Source organism: Labrus bergylta, chromosome 16, assembly GCF_963930695.1.
Source record: "Labrus bergylta chromosome 16, fLabBer1.1, whole genome shotgun sequence".
Taxonomy (NCBI): domain Eukaryota; kingdom Metazoa; phylum Chordata; class Actinopteri; order Labriformes; family Labridae; genus Labrus; species Labrus bergylta.
In genome coordinates this window covers 13,417,630-13,434,728 of record NC_089210.1, presented here as the reverse complement: position 1 = coordinate 13,434,728, position 17,099 = coordinate 13,417,630, and the positions used below count along the sequence as shown (strand labels likewise).

Here is a 17,099-nt window from a genome sequence, read left to right as displayed (position 1 = left end):
ATGGTCCTCCATTAGAATTAATACAGGGAATACTTCAAACAATTTATTAAGTAATTCTTTCATTATTTGTCACTCATTTGACAGTTTATAATAAACTGATAAATGATTTCTACATTTGATTTAATTAGGGCGTACTCATTCACTAGCCGTAAGTTCCTCATCCATCCTTCCATGTTCCCTGGTGACAACTCAACATGTTGTAAGATCTAATAATTACACTAAATAGCCTATGCACCACATTGCTTCCCCTGCCTGAGCATTCAGTTCATACTATTTATAAAACACACAAAACAAGACATTCCCCTAAACGAAAGGGTTTTGTTGTTTTGGGGATCTCTAGTTGGAGGTTGGTTGTTTTGGCTCTTGCTTTTTAATTATTTCCAGCTTTGTTCAGGAGTGCTCGCAGCAGCTCAGCAGTTTTTGTTTTCATTAAACTACATTACCCGTCATGCACTTCCCGGAAGCGGTCGTCAACTTCCGGGACATGGGGGTTAAAAGATGGTTTACAGCGCAATGTTTTGTTTTTGAAGTCTTCCTCCAAGTTTAGGCAGTTCGCTTGAACAAATCAGTGCGTGTATGTTGCTTTACACTTGCTGATAGCGTGCAGATGGATGCGTTACACAGACATCGTTCACTTTATAAGGGGACGACTCCGCCATGGAAAGAAACGTACCGAAAGGTGAGAAAATCAAATGTTAGCCGGCTAGCTTGTCGGGCGCCTCCGGGTTCTACTTTAATGTCCTTCTGTTCTTTTTTTTTTGCGTACAATTTCCAGCGCTGTGTGGACAGACTGAAGAGCAGCCGGTCGAGGCTGCTGGATAGATACCGTCTGATGGGACAGAGTCAGCAGCTCTGCGGCTCCGGGGCTTCCTCCATCATCGTGCAGGAGGTGATGGAGGAGGAGTGGGGCGCCCTCCAGTCAGAGGACCGGAGACTGCCTTCCCTGTGGGGGCCGGACGGCATAGCAGAGGTTTGTCTCTCCCACTTTGTCCCTTCTAATAAACAGTCCATCAGTACCCGGATGTCTTATGTTCCTGCAGCTGTCTCTTGCTGTCTTCTCTCTCTCTCTCTTGTGTTGCTTTCAGTCAGATGCTTTGGTCAGAGAGAGAGAGAGAGAGAGAGAGAGAGAGAGAGAGAGAGAGAGAGAGAGAGAGAGAGAGAGAGAGAGAGAGAGAGAGAGAGAGAGAGAGAGAGAGAGAGAGAGAGAGAGAGAGAGAGAGAGAGAGAGAGAGAGAGAGAGAGAGAGAGAGAGAGAGAGAGACCTTAAAGAAAAACTAGTCGGATTCTTTGAAGAAATAAAAGATCATTTACATTGTTTAAAAAAAAAAAAACAACAAAAAACGTAATAATGAAAGACTCAAAAAGTGGGCAAAGACTTGAGAAGTTATTATCTAGAACAGAGGGACACAGCAGCTACCATCTCTGCTGTCTGAGTTTAAAAACCAATTAAAGGTCTTCAAAGTCAAAGTCAACTTTATTGTCAATTCCAAAATATGCCAGACATACAGTGGAATCGAAATTGCGTTTGTCTCCGTCTCACGGTGCAATGCAACCAAAATAAGGTAAAATAAAATGAGGTAAAAGTAAGATAAATAATATTTACAGTAATAAATTCTAAATTGTGCACAATGGTAAATAAAATGTAAAGAAAAGGTAAACTTGTGCAATGTGCAGTAAGTAAATCTTCTTTCTTTTATCACAAACAGATCTTCAGTGTCATGAAGGAGTACGATGAACTGGCGGTTCTGGAAGAGATCCAACAGGAGCTCTTGTCTCATGGTATTACATTTCTGTAGTGGCAGTCCGTACAAACTCAAGACTGTAGATATTACCTCACATAGAAGATTCACTGCATGTCTTTTGAAGTAAATGCAAATGCGTGGTGCAGCACATTTCCTTAAATCTGCTGAAAACAAGGAGGCGCCTTTTTTAATCAAGCTGTGTGTTACTTTCTCTGTGCCACAGAAATGTCCATCATTGAGGAGTACGAGAGAAACCTTCAGTTTGAACAGCAGTACATATCATCAGTTGTGGAGGGGATGGAGGAGATGAATATTATATGCCCCATATGTCACACGTGAGTCAAAGATTAGACTGCTGTCACCTGATGCTTTAAAAAATGTCTCTGTCTCTGCTGTCTTGTTTTTGAAATGTCACCTTTCTTCTTGTGTTTCTTAGGAGGAACTTAAACATCAACAGCCATTTCATCTCCTGCCCCTGTGGACTGTACATTAACACTAAGGTTTGCTCGTTAAATTCTTACTTTTTTATAAATAAAGACTCTTCCCTCAGCTGGATTGGTTAACTGATTAGAAGGTTGCGTTTGTGGTTTTTAGAACAAATGCGCAGTTTTGATTAAAAAGTTGTCGTACTTCTCTAGTGAGTCACCACTTAGGAAAATCTGAACACAACATGATCTTTGACTTATTTAATTTAGCAAGGTATATCTTTCATATCCTGCACGCTTAAACATCAAGTGTGCTAAGAAATCAAGAAAAAATTGTCCTTAAAAAATTCAGAGTTTGCTTAAGAGTCATTTTTTATTTACTTAACCTTTATTTATCCAGGAAAGTCCCATTGACGTTAAAAACCTCTTTTTCAAGGGAGTCCCGGCCAAGAGGCAGCAAAAGTTAAATCATGTCATCATGTAATGTTTGCTTGCCTGTACATCGATAGGTGCTACTAATAAAAGATTCAGCACACTTAAAATGGTGAACATTTGCAAAATATAAACGAATACAGACGACAATAGTAACACTGTAGGAGTAGCTCACAGCTTACCACTAACTCAGTTGCAACATTATATCCTGTTTACAGAATTCATAGCCTCCAACCCCCCAAAAAGATTAAATCTGACAAATATAAAGCTACTTTAAATTGTGATACACTGACAAAAAAAAAAGATGTTTTTTTTCATCCAAACATTTATAATCTTATCCTCAGAATCAGAACATCACGGCGGATGTCCTGCGCCAACTTCTGGAGTCCAGGGTGTCGGAGCACATGGAGGACTGTCTTCACAACCCTGTTTTCTCTGTTGCTCCAAACACAGACAGCAGCTCTCCCAACCTGATGATTAGCTGCCAGGTGCTGCACAGTCAACTGTTGCTTTTGAAGATGTTTTTTTTTGTTGGATGTTCGTAAGACGAAAAGAAAATCTCATGCTGCTAGAAAAACGTATCTCTCTAAAAGTCCCTGCCACAGAAAATGTCATTCCCCCTCAGATCTTAACGTCGTATCTAAGTGCTTTATGTCCTTATTATTTCTGCAGACAGATATATATTCTCCAGTCTGTACAAAACATGTTAATTGTTCTTTTCTTTGCTTTCAGGTTTGTGACTACCTGTCCATTGTCCTGTGAAAGATGCTGCTCCTGCCATGAGTGTACTCACTCACAAGCTATGAATGAGAGTTTTTATGTTGATTAAATAAAGGCTATTTTTTTTTTTATATTTAATGAGTGGATGGTTTAATCATCATGTATACTTCCATCCCTTACTACTATTTCATACCAATGGTCCTATTTAAGTGTTGATCAAGATGTGCCAGTGTCTTTTTAGTATCACCAAGTTGCTTTATTAAAACTTGTGCAATAAAGTCAAGTTTAAGAATTGGAATCGGACTGCTCTCCTTTCTTACTGAGTCAACTTGAGACTTTACTCCAGCTAATTCTGTCTAAAGGTGATTCCAGCTTAAGCTAAGAAAGCTACAAATCAAGTGCACATAGAAATTGAGTGATGCAGAAGATGCATTATATATGAATATATTCTGTGCTATATATTTTTTTAATGTGGGGCCAAAAATGATCTTTTGCTGCTCTTGTTTAACTAAATGTTATGGGTGAACAGAATTCTTTTTTCTGCAGCAACATATTAAGCTCTGGAGACATACACATGCCAGTAGTGCTACTAACAACACTAATTATGGATACTATATTCTCCCCACATAAGAACCTCTTTAAAAATCTAGTTTAACTGAAATGCAATCTTTTTTTTCATATCGATGAGGAAAGAAATGGCTGTGGAAGTAGTTTTAATTTTTAGAACAATCAAATCAATGAAACACTATTACAAATGACAATGAGATAAAGATTACTCATATCTCCTCTCTTATCATGAACACCACCGTTATTTGTATGGCATGATCATAGAGGGCATGATTCATAAGACATCATTAAAGCCACTGGATATTTTTTTATTTGCGGCGATTTAGGCGCCCCCTTTGGGCAAAATGGGACCTCATCGCTGTGCTGATTTTGTTAATGTGTAGGCTGGCTAAGTAGTATTTTGTGATGAAAAATTGCTCCCCATATAATACTCATTTGACAACAGGAGCCAACCTGTAACAGCTCACCTCATGCGAGCAGAGAACTGTCATGATGACAATATCTGTCTCTCCATACTGTAATCTGTTCTGCACATGTTTAAATTTACAAGTTATCCCTGCACTCATGTTCACTTCATTTGGCTGTCTACTCGCCGTTATATTGTATAGTTTCTACTTATAATATGTCTGCACTCATGCACTTTAACTTATGTCAATGCTGTCCATTTACAACTCTGTTTTTGCACATTTACATTAAATCTTTCATATTTCATTTACAACCATTTACAACTCTGTTTTTGCACATTTACATTAAATCTTCCATATGTAATCTTCCTATTTAAGACTAGTAATGCTTAGTGAAATCCTAGTTGTGTATATTCACATTCTTATTTTTGATATCTTTTAGTACTTATTTACTTTGTAGTTAATATTATATTGTGTTTAGATTTGCTAACATTGTGTTTTTTACTCATATTGTGTGTTTGGATAACCTGCTGCTGTAACGCCACAATTTCCCAGTTTGGGATCAATAAAGTGAATCTATTCTATTCTATTCTAACCACCTCATCTGACACCTGTCCCACAGGAGCTTTAACAGGCATTACAAATAACTGTATAGAAATAATCAGTCGTGTTGCTGATGGTCTTTGCCTGAATGTCACAATTTTATTATTATTATTATTATTATTTTCTAAAAACGTTTCAAAGAAAGACATTTTCGTTCGTTTCAGACATGCCCTCTGCCTTCACATTTACAGTACGGCTTCGCTCCCAGTCAAGGCGGTACTCAGCATCACCAGCAGGGGGCGGCATTGCTCCGCCCATTGTACGCGAACCTGACCGGAAAACATCCCGGCCGGGCGCAGCGGAGGCAGGCAGAGGAAAGATGGCAGCCGCGGCAGTGGCTGAGTTTCAGAGAGCACAGTCTCTTCTTGGAACAGACCGGAATGCCTCTATCGATATTTTACATTCTATAGGTAAATATAACCAACGCTTTATGCCAAATGTGAGGAAAATAATATCGCGGTGTGACAAAGAAGAAGCTGCAACAGCCAGGTCTCCTTTGTGAAGTAGCCAAGTTAGCCATATGATGCTGTTAGCTACTTAGCAGCTAAGCTAAGTTAGCTTGCCTAGTGCTGGCCGTCTCTTTTTCTCTCCTAGCTTGCACAGTGAGTCAGCAGCAGTGGGCTAGCCGGTTAGCAACACACCGGCAAGCTTATCAGACGTGCTAATGTTAGCTGCTCTGGCTCATTCATTTGACAGGGACTTGGGGTGGGGGGGGTGACAGCTGGCTAGTTTAACGTTAGCATGCAGCCAGCGTTGTTAGCATGCTATGCCTCGTCTTGTCAGGTGTCAGGCCGACAAGGAAATCAACGTGAAACTGAGTTCACTCTCTAACCACACTCATTTTGTTTAATGCAAATGTGCTGTTGTTTTCTTTGTCTGGGTTATTAAAGCGTAGCTACGAAGCTGTCATTAACAATAACCTCCTTTTTTTTATGGTTTGACAGGTTCGCTATTTAACCATTTGGCGGCTTGCCATCCAATCAGAACAGATTAAACTCGATTGATCATTAATGCTCTGTTTAGTATCAGTATAGTTTGTATATCGCGGTGATTCCTGTTGGTACGGATCTGATTACATCATTATCATCATCATCATCGTTTGTGTGTTGTAGTGAAGCGGGACATCCAGGAGAGTGATGAGGAGGCTGTTCGTGTTAAAGAGCAAAGCATCCTGGAGCTGGGTGGGTTGCTGGCAAAGACTGGGCAAGCTGCAGGTAACAGGACATCATGTTCACACAACCAGCCACAGACACACACACACACACACATAGCGTTATAAATAGGGTATTGTCCAATTCACCCATCAATACAATTTGCAACCCAGTCGTGTCACATGAGTACTGATCCTGGGGAATAAACAGGATTTTAATAGTTTATACTTCTAGACATTTTTTTTTCAAAAATGAGTTTTTGTCATTTTTGGAACATTACAGATGTGCTTTATTTTGTGGACAAATATCTTGAGTCAATTGTGTTGTTCTTTTGAGAAAATAGTCGGTTGTGTTTGCCTTAACTTCCAAAAGCCCTCGAGAAACCAAGGCAGAGTCCAGTAACTTCACTCGTAAGGGGTCTTTGCCTTTGAACTGCAGCATTCAGGAACGCTCAATCTGAGTTGAGGTCTTCTGCCTTTGTTTTGCTGCGGATCAAAGTGAAGTTACTGTTTTACTGCAGTGGAGTTAAGGTGATATGCCTTTGTTTTAATATCTGTCATCAAGCAATTCTGACACACACAGTTGCTTGACTAAAGTGTAGAAAATAAATAGTGTTGGTTGTGTTATTTTAACCATGCAACCAAGTGAAATACAGTATCAAATGGAAGTTAATGCCTTTTGCCTTGGCATGACCCCGTATTATTATACAGGCAATGCAAAGGCAGAGTACCTTAACTTCCAAATAAGGGTCAAAGGTCATGTTTGAGCTAAATATTTTTGTCAACATTAATAACATTATTAAAAAGACAAAGAATTGCCACATTTCCAATATTCTGTCTGCAACTCATTTGGCTGGACAACAAAAATACTTTAAAGTCATTTTTCTCAGTTCTACACTCTGGCGAGTTAAGGTCTTTTTTGCCTTTGTAGGGCAGTATAAGCAACTGGTTCTTTAGTTATTATCTCTGTCAAAAACCCCTCTGTAAGACATCTACTGATCTTGTTTGAAAAAAAAAAAAACCCCAGCCATGAATCACTTGTGTGAGGGAGGTAGTAGCTATTGAAGGTCATAGCTTGAGGGGACTTTGATGAAAAGTTTGTTCCTGCCTCACATTTGGGCCAGAGGAAGCGCTGTGATTCAACACAACAGTAGAACAGGAAAAAGTGAACTTTGTCCAATGAAGTGGCACTTCACATGTCCGGGTGCTGACTAGAATCATTCTCTGTTTACATACAGGACTCCATTAGAGTCTCTGATTGGCCGCCTGCAGATTTTTCCAAACGTCTGAGTAGGACTTAAAGTGTCTTGCACAAGTATTCTTCCTGTTGTGTTTTCCATATGTGTAATGGTACAACTGCAAATGACGAGTACAAGGGGTCGAACATACAACACACTTTTTAGAGACTCCTCCTGTTTTAGTTAGGAAACGTTCTTAAGTGGACATTGTGCTCTCAGAAATCATCAGTAATCAGCAAAAAAAAGTCTTCCTTGTACTGGTTCTTGTTTGCAGACAGCTTGAAACTAATCTATATTGATAATATAGATTAGTTTCAGCTGTCTTCTAATTAAACATTTTTGACTTAATTTCTTCCCGTCCTATCCTTAGAGCTCGGGGGTCTGCTGAAGTATGTACGGCCCTTCCTCAATTCCATCTCAAAGGCAAAGGCAGCCCGGTTGGTCCGCTCCTTGCTGGACCTTTTCCTGGACATGGAGGCTGCCACAGGCCAGGAGGTCGAGCTCTGCCTGGAGTGCATAGAGTGGGCCAAGGCTGAGAAGAGGACCTTCCTCAGACAGGCACTAGAGGTGAGAATTGCTACATTTCGAAACAAGTGCATTGCAGTTCGACACTCCTGTGCTGGTGGGAGCAGCACTGTAGGAGCACCAACGCTTCGCCAAAGCTCTAAGCTTTCAGAAGTGAAACTAAGTGTGCTAACTGGCTGAAGGCAACAATAAGTAAACTATCTATACTTAAGGAATCCTTATAAATCAAAACAGATGTGAAGAAATATTTGGCAAAAACACTGGAGTTGCATTTGAACAAATACTATGTTAACAAGAACCTTGACATGTTGACCTCTCTCCTCAGGCTCGTCTCATCTCCCTGTATTTCGACACAAAGTGCTACCAGGAGGCACTACAACTTGGTAAGTCTTAAATCTACTTTAGACAATTACAGATTGTTATAATGGACAATGGAAAGCGTGTCTGAAAATTAGTAAGGGGTGGATGAAGAATACAACCTTGAAATGTTGTTTTGAAATCCTGCATTAAATCATTTGTGGACTAAAAACGTATAATACATGTTTAATTATTCCTTTGAAGGAAGTTTAAGAAAAGGCCTGAAAGCGCTGCTTTGACTGTAAACTTCCCTCCTTCTGCAGGCTCCCAGTTGCTGCAGGAGCTGAAAAAGATGGACGACAAAGCCCTGCTTGTGGAGGTTCAGCTGCTGGAAAGTAAAACATACCATGCACTCAGTAACTTGCCCAAAGCCCGTGCCGCCCTTACGTCTGCCAGAACAACCGCCAATGCCATCTACTGCCCGCCCAAACTGCAAGCAGCTTTAGACATGCAGTCAGGTACAAAGCAGGAACGACACTGTAGCTTTTGCTGCAGGACCCTCGTATGTTTACGTCTTGAACAGATAAACAAGAGTGGAATCTGTTGCTTTGTGGTTGCAGTTAACTTAACAATGACACGAATGTTTTGGTTGATTTTTCAGGGATCATTCACGCAGCAGAGGAGAAAGATTGGAAGACGGCTTATTCTTACTTCTATGAGGCGTTTGAGGGCTACGACTCCATTGACAGCCCCAGAGCCATCACAGCCCTCAAATACATGCTGCTCTGCAAAATCATGCTCAACGCGTAAGTGAAACACTACTCAGGCCTGTTAAAAATCTAAGTTTGAATGTATCTGGGCTGGTTGATGAAAGATATGTGTAATGGGGAGCCCCATAAAAGTTTGATGAATAATGTTAAAAACATTTTATTTGTATACTTCAAAGTGCACGTTCCACTGCAAAGCTTTGGCCTGTGAAAAAAGTGATCTACTCTGTTAAAGAGAAATGAGTGGACTCAATTCATATATGACATCCTGTGTGTTAAAGGATTAAAATATAGCTGCTGCTATATGTTGGTCTTTCCTTATGGGGTGTGTTTTTTTAAGAAAAGGACATTTTCAGATAATTTCCACTGTTGCTGGTTTAGCTTAGTCAGTAGAGCAGGCGCTCCGTATACAGAAGCTATTAGTTCTCAACGCATCGTCCACAGGTTCAAGTCCCTACCTCTAACCTCTGATGTTTGTCTACCCTCTTCTCTCTGCCCCACATTTCCTGTCTCTGTTCAGCTGTCTTATAAATACAAGCAAAAAGCCCCAAAATAATTTTAGAAAAAATGCTTAACGTTGAACACTAAAAGAATAATAACGAGAAGTAATAATGCCAATAAGTAATAAATGGCATATCTGTTGAATTGTATATTGGGATATACTTTATAATTGTACATTAATATTGATCAACACAGTAAAAACATCCTGATCATGTTTGTTGCCCAAAGTTAATATACTTCTTTAAAGTAATCACATTATTTATAAATGTTTCCAATTTCAAGGTTAATCACATTTCACTCGGAGAGAACCCAGAAAGATTGTCTGTCGTGATTTGCCTGATCTTTCTTTTTCAGCCCAGAGGATGTGCAGGCCCTCATCAGTGGCAAACTTGCTCTACGATATGCTGGACGACAGGTAAACCTTTGTTCCTGAGAATTTTAATGCATGTCCAGTTTAAACATAACTAACCTATTGCAAAACCCCTCCATGACAAGGATTGAACAATTCTACATATTGTATCTTTATACAGGACTTTGGGCTTTTCCTAGACTGCAAATGTTGTCAGATTTGGCTAAGTAGCTCACTTATAGCTAACCTATTGTTATTTCCAGGTCCAGCATTAAACAGTGTGGTCCAGCATTAAACACTCTGTATTGAAAAATGCCTCGGCCTGTGTTCGCAAACATTCTGAGAATCCTCTCAGAGGGCTCCTAACTTGAACCCCTGAAACTTGATCTATCCTGGCAAGGATTTTTAGCTTAGGAGTGATTTAGGAACTTTCTCAGAGCAACGTTGAGCAAGGAAGGGCCTGCAACTTCTATTTTAGTGAGGAGGAGTGGTTTACCCCGTTGCTAGTTACGACACATTTGTTTTCAGAAGCTGTGATTGGTTGATCCAAAAAATTCAGAACAAAAACATACTTTATAATGGACATAGTTGGACCCAATCAGAGAATCTAGTCAGACACTGTGTAATTAGGAATGTTCTGAAAAATACATCTCTGTTGAATAAATAGTAAGACGTACTTAATGCATACAAAATGTTTAAAATCACATGCCCACTTGTGCAGCAGCCTCTTCAATGCTGATCATTATATCATCATGTGAAGAGCACCTGTAGAGGGAACCACATGTATAGGGACTCAACATACATGTCTCACTTTGTTCTGAAAAAAGTCATAGATGGATTGAAATGTCTGCATAAATAATTTGTATCTGTTCTGCCCAACAATGATTCAATAATATTCTTTGTGTAGTGTTTGAAGAACATTTCTCCATTTTCTCCTCAGCTTGAGAAACTGTTAAGCCTGTAAAAAGTCCTCCTCACTACCCCTCTAACAGTTTTACTACTTAAGAGATGTCTGAGGGCGCACTCACACTAGGCAAGCCGTACCTATGCATGCTTCACACCTAAAGTCCAGTTTGTTTGACCAGTGTGACAGCCGCGCTCAAGCACGGTACACTTTCTTGGCTCTTGCACACTTGGAAGAGGTTTGCTTCGGCACGGTGCAGTTCATGCACGAGCAAACGCACAGGTAGCTACAGAATGTGGACAGCCTTCATTACAGAGTAACCCTGGAGTGTTATGTCTGTATCTGACTAAAATATCTCAAGATAAGCCATAAAAGTCAGTAAAGTAGCTGTCATGTTCTCTGTGTTGTCCTCCAATGAGCGGATGTGGAATCAACATAGCGACCTTTTATGTTTATTTTATTTTATTCGATTCCGCCTGTCTTGTAAACTAAGAACACTTCAGGCCCGTTAGTCCTGGAGCAATGTGAGTGCAGGCCAATCGTGCTTAGGAGTGCACCCTTAAGGGTTAAGAAGTTTTATGAATAATTTTATCATAACCACGATCTAGTCTCAACTTTAAGGAGGAATTCTTCGAAAATGTCATCATTCTAAGAATTTTCTTAGAATTTTGTCACCAGGAGCAACTCTTAAGTATTTAGAAGGAGAGTATTTACTTTGTGAACACGGCCCCTGGTTTCTTTGTGTTTGTGCTTGGGATGATGCTGTGTTGTAATGGAAAAGTGAAATAGCTAAAGATAGATTACAACACTGCTGTCTGGCGGCGTTGCTGTGCACACCACACACAACTTAACCACTGCATGTTATCCAACATCAGAACAGTTCTCCTGATGCATTGATCCAGTATCACATTAGATACTGATATCATCAATGATAATTCTGTAGGTCAATATATTTTTACACCTCTTGTCGCTGTTTAGTCAATATGAAGTCATGCCTTTGAATTGGTCCCCTTTTCACTTTGAACTGCGAAAATTGCAGCTGACACAAAAACATCGATCTGATAAATCAAAGTGTATCTGTAACCTGATGTGTGTTTTCTCTTCCTACAGACAGATTCACTGAAATGTGTGGCACTTGCCAGCAAGAACCGGTCGCTTGCAGACTTTGAGCAGGTTTGTGTCCACAGTTTGAAACTGTATTTTGAGCATATTGAGGCTGTTGATAGACTTGTATGTTATAAATACAGTCATACATGAAGTAACAGGAACTAGAACAGTCTTTCCAATCGTTTGATTTCTGTTAGTGATAGGCTCATGGCCATGTCTGAGTTTCTTGCTTGATTTGTAATGCATTGATCTTGTGTCCCTCCTGAAGGCACTTACAGAGTACAAAGCAGAGCTGAGGGATGACCCCATCATCAGCAATCATCTGACCAAGCTGTATGATAACCTGCTGGAGCAGAACCTCATCAGAGTCATTGAACCTTTCTCCAGAGTCCAGGTAATCAGTCTGACATCTGTCTGTATTTAACCCCAACAACAAGTAAAGACACATAAAGGACCTTTTGTTGACACCCGCCAACAAACGTAATAAACCACAAGTAATACAGATTTGCAGCTTTAAATGTAATAATCCCAAAGATGAAGCTGTGTGAATTTGAGAAAGAGAGCGTGTGGAAGAGAAGGTATAAGGTGGACTCGTTAATGCACAGCCTATATTGAGCACAAAGTTTCTGCAAGTTATTTATAACATACTCAGAGCATTGCTTTGACACATTTTGACCTGCTCTGCCCCAACTCAACATATTTTCTAAGGAGCTAACTCGAACTCATTTTGCAGATGTATAAGTAAATAAACAAACGATAACCAGCAAGATAATTTTTCATTTTCATATTACATTAGTGGGAAGTTATTACAGTTTTGAAAACTGCTTCCCATAAACTTCTTCCCATAAACGTCACAAATCCCTGCAGATGTAACAGTTACTACATAATAATTGCAGTGAATTTTGTATGACATTTCTAGCAAGCCACTGCTTTTACGTTTGTGGGATTATTACATTAAAAGCTGCAAATCTGTATTGCAATTGTGTATTATTCCGTTTTTGTATTATTACTATTGTGGGCTATTTTATTACGTTGGCAGGTGTTGCAGACCTTATTCAGGTTGTGCCCTGGTTGCCCCTGTGCCCCAGGTTTGGGCAGATTTTGGTATGTCCAGTATGCAAACTTTAAATAGTCGATTTGTGTTTAATTAAGTATCTCTATTTTGTTTTATTGTCTAACAGATAGCACACATTTCCTCCCTCATCAAACTCTCAAAGGTAAGATTTATTTTTTTACTGCCACTTCAGTTCTACTTGAGAGGCTGGTTTTACATTTTAGATTTCGCCGTGTAATGTACTAAATCTGAGTGTGTGTGTGCCTTGCAGGGAGATGTGGAAAGAAAATTATCACAGATGATCCTGGACAAGAAGTTTCACGGTAGGTGCCTGCAGATTATGGGCTTAACCTTACTGAATGTGGAAATAGGAGGTATTCCTGGTTGCAAACATTAGTGCTACCTTGTTGTTTACAGTCACTCTAGATCAGATTATTTGTCAGTTAGCAATTTAGACCTTTTCTTAAGTTTCTCCTGCTCTTTTAAGTGGTGCCTCAAATCACAGATGATCCATGAATCCCTGTGTGGAGTCTCAATGAAACAAAGCAGAGTTAAAGTGAGAGTAGGTGACATGAAGATCTCGTTACAAATCCGAAGACAGTTCAGACTTTTTGGAAATCATTTCTGCAAGCTTTGCGCTATCTTTGACATGTAAAGTGTTGATATTTCAATGTGAATTGTTACTTTGTATCAAACTGTGCTTTATATTTCCTCCGCTAACTCTCACCATGACCACGTTCATCATGATCAGCTGATGTCTGTGTGACAACAATCATTAGCTTAAAGTTAATAACAATTTGTCAGTCTGCTGTAGTCTGTAGTTATAAACTTAGCAGAACAAACCGTTATACAAGTACATATAGTCACCAAGTGCATCATCCCTGTTTTTAGTTTTGTCTCGTCACACATCACATGCTTCAGCAGCGTGTAACACACACCAACAGTGTGTTTATGTTTTGTGTTCTAAATGGCCATGTCTGGTCGAAAAAACAACATTCTTTCCATAGTTTACAGTAGGGCTGGGAAATATATTGAGTTTTTAAGATATATCGATATATTTTCAAACAAGATATAGGTTAAGACAATATCGTTAATATCAATATAGTTTATGTTGCATTAAAATAACGTTATAGAGGTGCCAGGTCACCTTTTTCTCATCTTACTGATGATGACTGACTGTCTGTCCCTCTTAACCCTGCTCCTCCTCTCTCTCTCTTTTATTGTATTTAAGGAACATTTTAATTTTATAATATTACTTTTTAAACTCACAAACAGGTAGTTTATTTTTCCATGTGTTTTCACTGTTAAAAAGGCCGGATTCGAACCCACGGCCATCGCGACGACGACTGCAACTTTTGTACATGGGCGCGCACCATAGCTGCTAGACCAGCCAGCACCCCATTATTTTTTATATATATATATTTTGGCCCTGTGTGCCAGCCAAATGTCAAACTGCATCGAAGCCACCCAACACTAGCTGGGGCTTAAGCTCCGGTTAATGCTGGTTAATGCTGCCACCCTTCCTGCTTTGAAGGGTGGCAGTAGCTCAGTCTGTAGGGACTTGGGTTGGGAACCGGAGGGTCGCCGGTTCAATTCCCAGTGCGCACCAAATACGGAAGTTGGTCTGGTAGCTGGAGAGGTGCCAGATCCCTTCCTGAGCACTGAGCACCAAACCCCCTCCCCACCATCAGCTCAGGAGCGCCCGCTGTGGGCCGCTCCGTCACTCTGACATCTCTCCATTAGTGCATGTTCATAGGATCCTGTTTGTGCTAGCTAGATAGATATCAAAATTGTAACATTGTGTATATAATGAAGAAAAGTGGCCTTGAGATTCGTTATAGTTCGTTACAGTTACAGTCAAGCCAATTATACAAATGTATATTTTTTGTCAGATCCAAAAGAAACATCTGATCCATGACACACCAATGGTTCATTCTTACTTGTGTGACATGTTGACCCATTGCACCACTAACCGTTTCCTACGCTTACTATCCCTCACCTATCTTCAGGTATTTTGGACCAAGGGGAGGGTGTGCTGATTGTGTTCGAGGAGCCGGTGGTGGACAAAACATACGAGGTTGCCCTGGAGACCATTCAGAACATGAGCAAAGTGGTCGACTCGCTCTACAACAAAGCCAAGAAACTCACATAAGGTGAGTCCGGAAGAACTTAACTGAGATAACTTGAAGTCAATGACAGCAGAAGTTCACAGAACAAACATGAACATAAATAACAGCTCCTAACATATTTCAATGGATCAGTTAGAAGAGACTTACTAACTAATTCCATTGATTATTGTAAGGCTGTTTCCTTTTGTCTGACCATCAGTCTCATAACAAACAATGTTTACTGATAGATGGCTTTGCTGCAAATACTACCAAATCTTAAATTATTGATTTTGAGTTATCAGTACTTCAGAAGGATAAGGCTAGTGACTTTTTTTGTTCATTCCAATACAAATATCAAAACAAATATTTTACTTCTGAGTTTGATTACCATCTATCTGGTTTGCTGCTATCTTTTAGTGTCAGGAGATAGAGCACCTAATGGTATTATAAGGTATCACAGTTTAGTATTCCTATATTGTGCAACAAGGGGTGAAAAGGGCAAACTGAGGGGGGTCTTTTTCTCCAATTTAAAGACTGCGTTGCTAACCCCAGAAAATACAACAGAAAATAATTTTGAACATCAGATGTGCTGGTACATGGATTCAATAATGTTTGCACAGAGCCAACCTACTAGTTTCCCTTTAATTCTAATGTCTGTGCTAAGCTAACTGGATACTATGAGTAGCTTCAAATTGAATTTAAGAGACTCAAGAGTAATAATAATCATCCCATTAACTCTTGGCTCTAAAAGTTTTTTAAATGTTGAACATGATCTTTGATAAAAGTGCCTTCACATAAGCACAGTTGATAATAAGGTAAATACAACACGTTACAGTTTGGTAAAATTGACGTGAAGCCTGTTGACCATGAATGAACAATTCTATATAAACTCATTTTCTGTATTCTGTATTCGTCCCACTCAGAGAGAATGAAACCATGGGTCCTTAAGTCTGGAGTTACGTCGGCCAGTCAGATCTCCGTTGATCAATCAGTTCAACCCGGGAGGGACGAGGGGAGGAGGATGAGGAGATTACGTACACTAAACGACCCAGCAAGCAAACAAACAAACAAACCAGCTGATTACTGAAGACAACCCCACAGAACAACACGCTGACTGGGTGGATATACTGTCCCCTCCTTGTCCTCTCTCACACTTCTTCTCCCTCTCCTTCCTGTCTCCTCCTTCCAATCTGACTGGGGGTTGATCTGACACAACGTGGACAAATCCAGGCACTGTGCCCCTCATCTCTCCTCCCACCACTGGTTTCTACTGTATGTAAAATTGGACAAGCCTCCCCCACTTTCCCCCCCTCTGTTTCTCTCTGCGCTGGCCATCAGGGAATCTTGTAAAATACCAATAAAGAATACATATACAGTACTTATACATACATGTATTATATATATAAAAAGAACCTGCTCTGTCTGTTCTCAGAGTGTAACCAGGTGTAAGCATGGGGTGGTTGGTCTGTATGTCTCACTGGACTCTACTTGTTCTGTTCCATTTGCCAACCAGCCCTGGAACTGAATGTTTGAATTTCTTAATTTTTCTGCGGTTTTGAAGAATCACCCAACAAGTCATCTGAATAGTTTTGAAAACAGAGATTGTGAGAACAGCCCCTGCCTTTGCTTCACTATGACCTTTGCCCCCACCCACCCCCCCTCCCTCATCAGTTTCCCCCTGAGTGGTCTTACTCACTCACAAGGCATTCTGGAATATGTGGACCAGACAGGGAATTCTGTCCGCTTGGGACCACATCACAAGAGAGGAGGACGATCATCACCACTACTTGGGGTCTCCTATACTCCTGCTCCTCCTCCCTGCACTCCTACTTCCTGTTTGTATATAACAAAGCCAAGCGCCTCTGTTCATCCCAGGCCCGATGTATTCACACTGTCTCCTTTTTTTATAATGGGTTAAGAACAGGAGGAACCTCCCCGCTGAGAGCTTGGTCAGTCACACTAAGTGCTTTTGATGCTCTCAATATGTGACTGGAGTCAGAACTCTGCATTTTGAGATGGGATATTTGTGAAGAAAGGGTGAGTTTCACTAAAAAAAAAAAATAAAGCTGTAAATTTCTGGGAACTCATTTTGCAAGGACTTGAGGGTTACCATATATGACAGAGAAAGAGAAATGCTAATAAAAAAAATTAAACCTGCAAGTTGTGTGGTGTGGGATTTTGAGTAATGTCCATTTAGCTTCTATGT

The 17,099-nt window shown here is 40.1% G+C and overlaps 2 protein-coding genes across 2 annotated transcripts; both read left to right on the top strand.

Annotated features, from left to right (window-relative positions):
* Window positions 1-464: 464 nt before the first annotated feature.
* On the top strand, window positions 465-3,617 carry rpain (RPA interacting protein). The gene is made up of 7 exons (XM_065965099.1): window positions 465-679; window positions 776-970; window positions 1,707-1,779; window positions 1,966-2,077; window positions 2,179-2,242; window positions 2,944-3,087; window positions 3,332-3,617. The coding sequence occupies exons 1-7, from the start codon at window positions 608-610 to the stop codon at window positions 3,359-3,361; spliced, it is 690 nt and encodes a 229-aa protein (XP_065821171.1). The 5' UTR covers window positions 465-607; the 3' UTR covers window positions 3,362-3,617.
* Window positions 3,618-5,149: 1,532 nt separating this feature from the next.
* On the top strand, window positions 5,150-17,051 carry LOC110000177 (26S proteasome non-ATPase regulatory subunit 11A). The gene is made up of 13 exons (XM_020655367.3): window positions 5,150-5,303; window positions 6,006-6,107; window positions 7,652-7,848; window positions 8,132-8,189; window positions 8,427-8,621; window positions 8,765-8,909; window positions 9,726-9,786; window positions 11,735-11,797; window positions 12,000-12,125; window positions 12,913-12,948; window positions 13,057-13,108; window positions 14,795-14,938; window positions 15,817-17,051. Exons 1-12 carry the CDS (start codon window positions 5,213-5,215, stop codon window positions 14,935-14,937), a joined length of 1,269 nt encoding a protein of 422 aa, XP_020511023.1. The 5' UTR covers window positions 5,150-5,212; the 3' UTR covers window position 14,938; window positions 15,817-17,051.
* The last annotated feature ends 48 nt before the right edge of the window (window positions 17,052-17,099 follow it).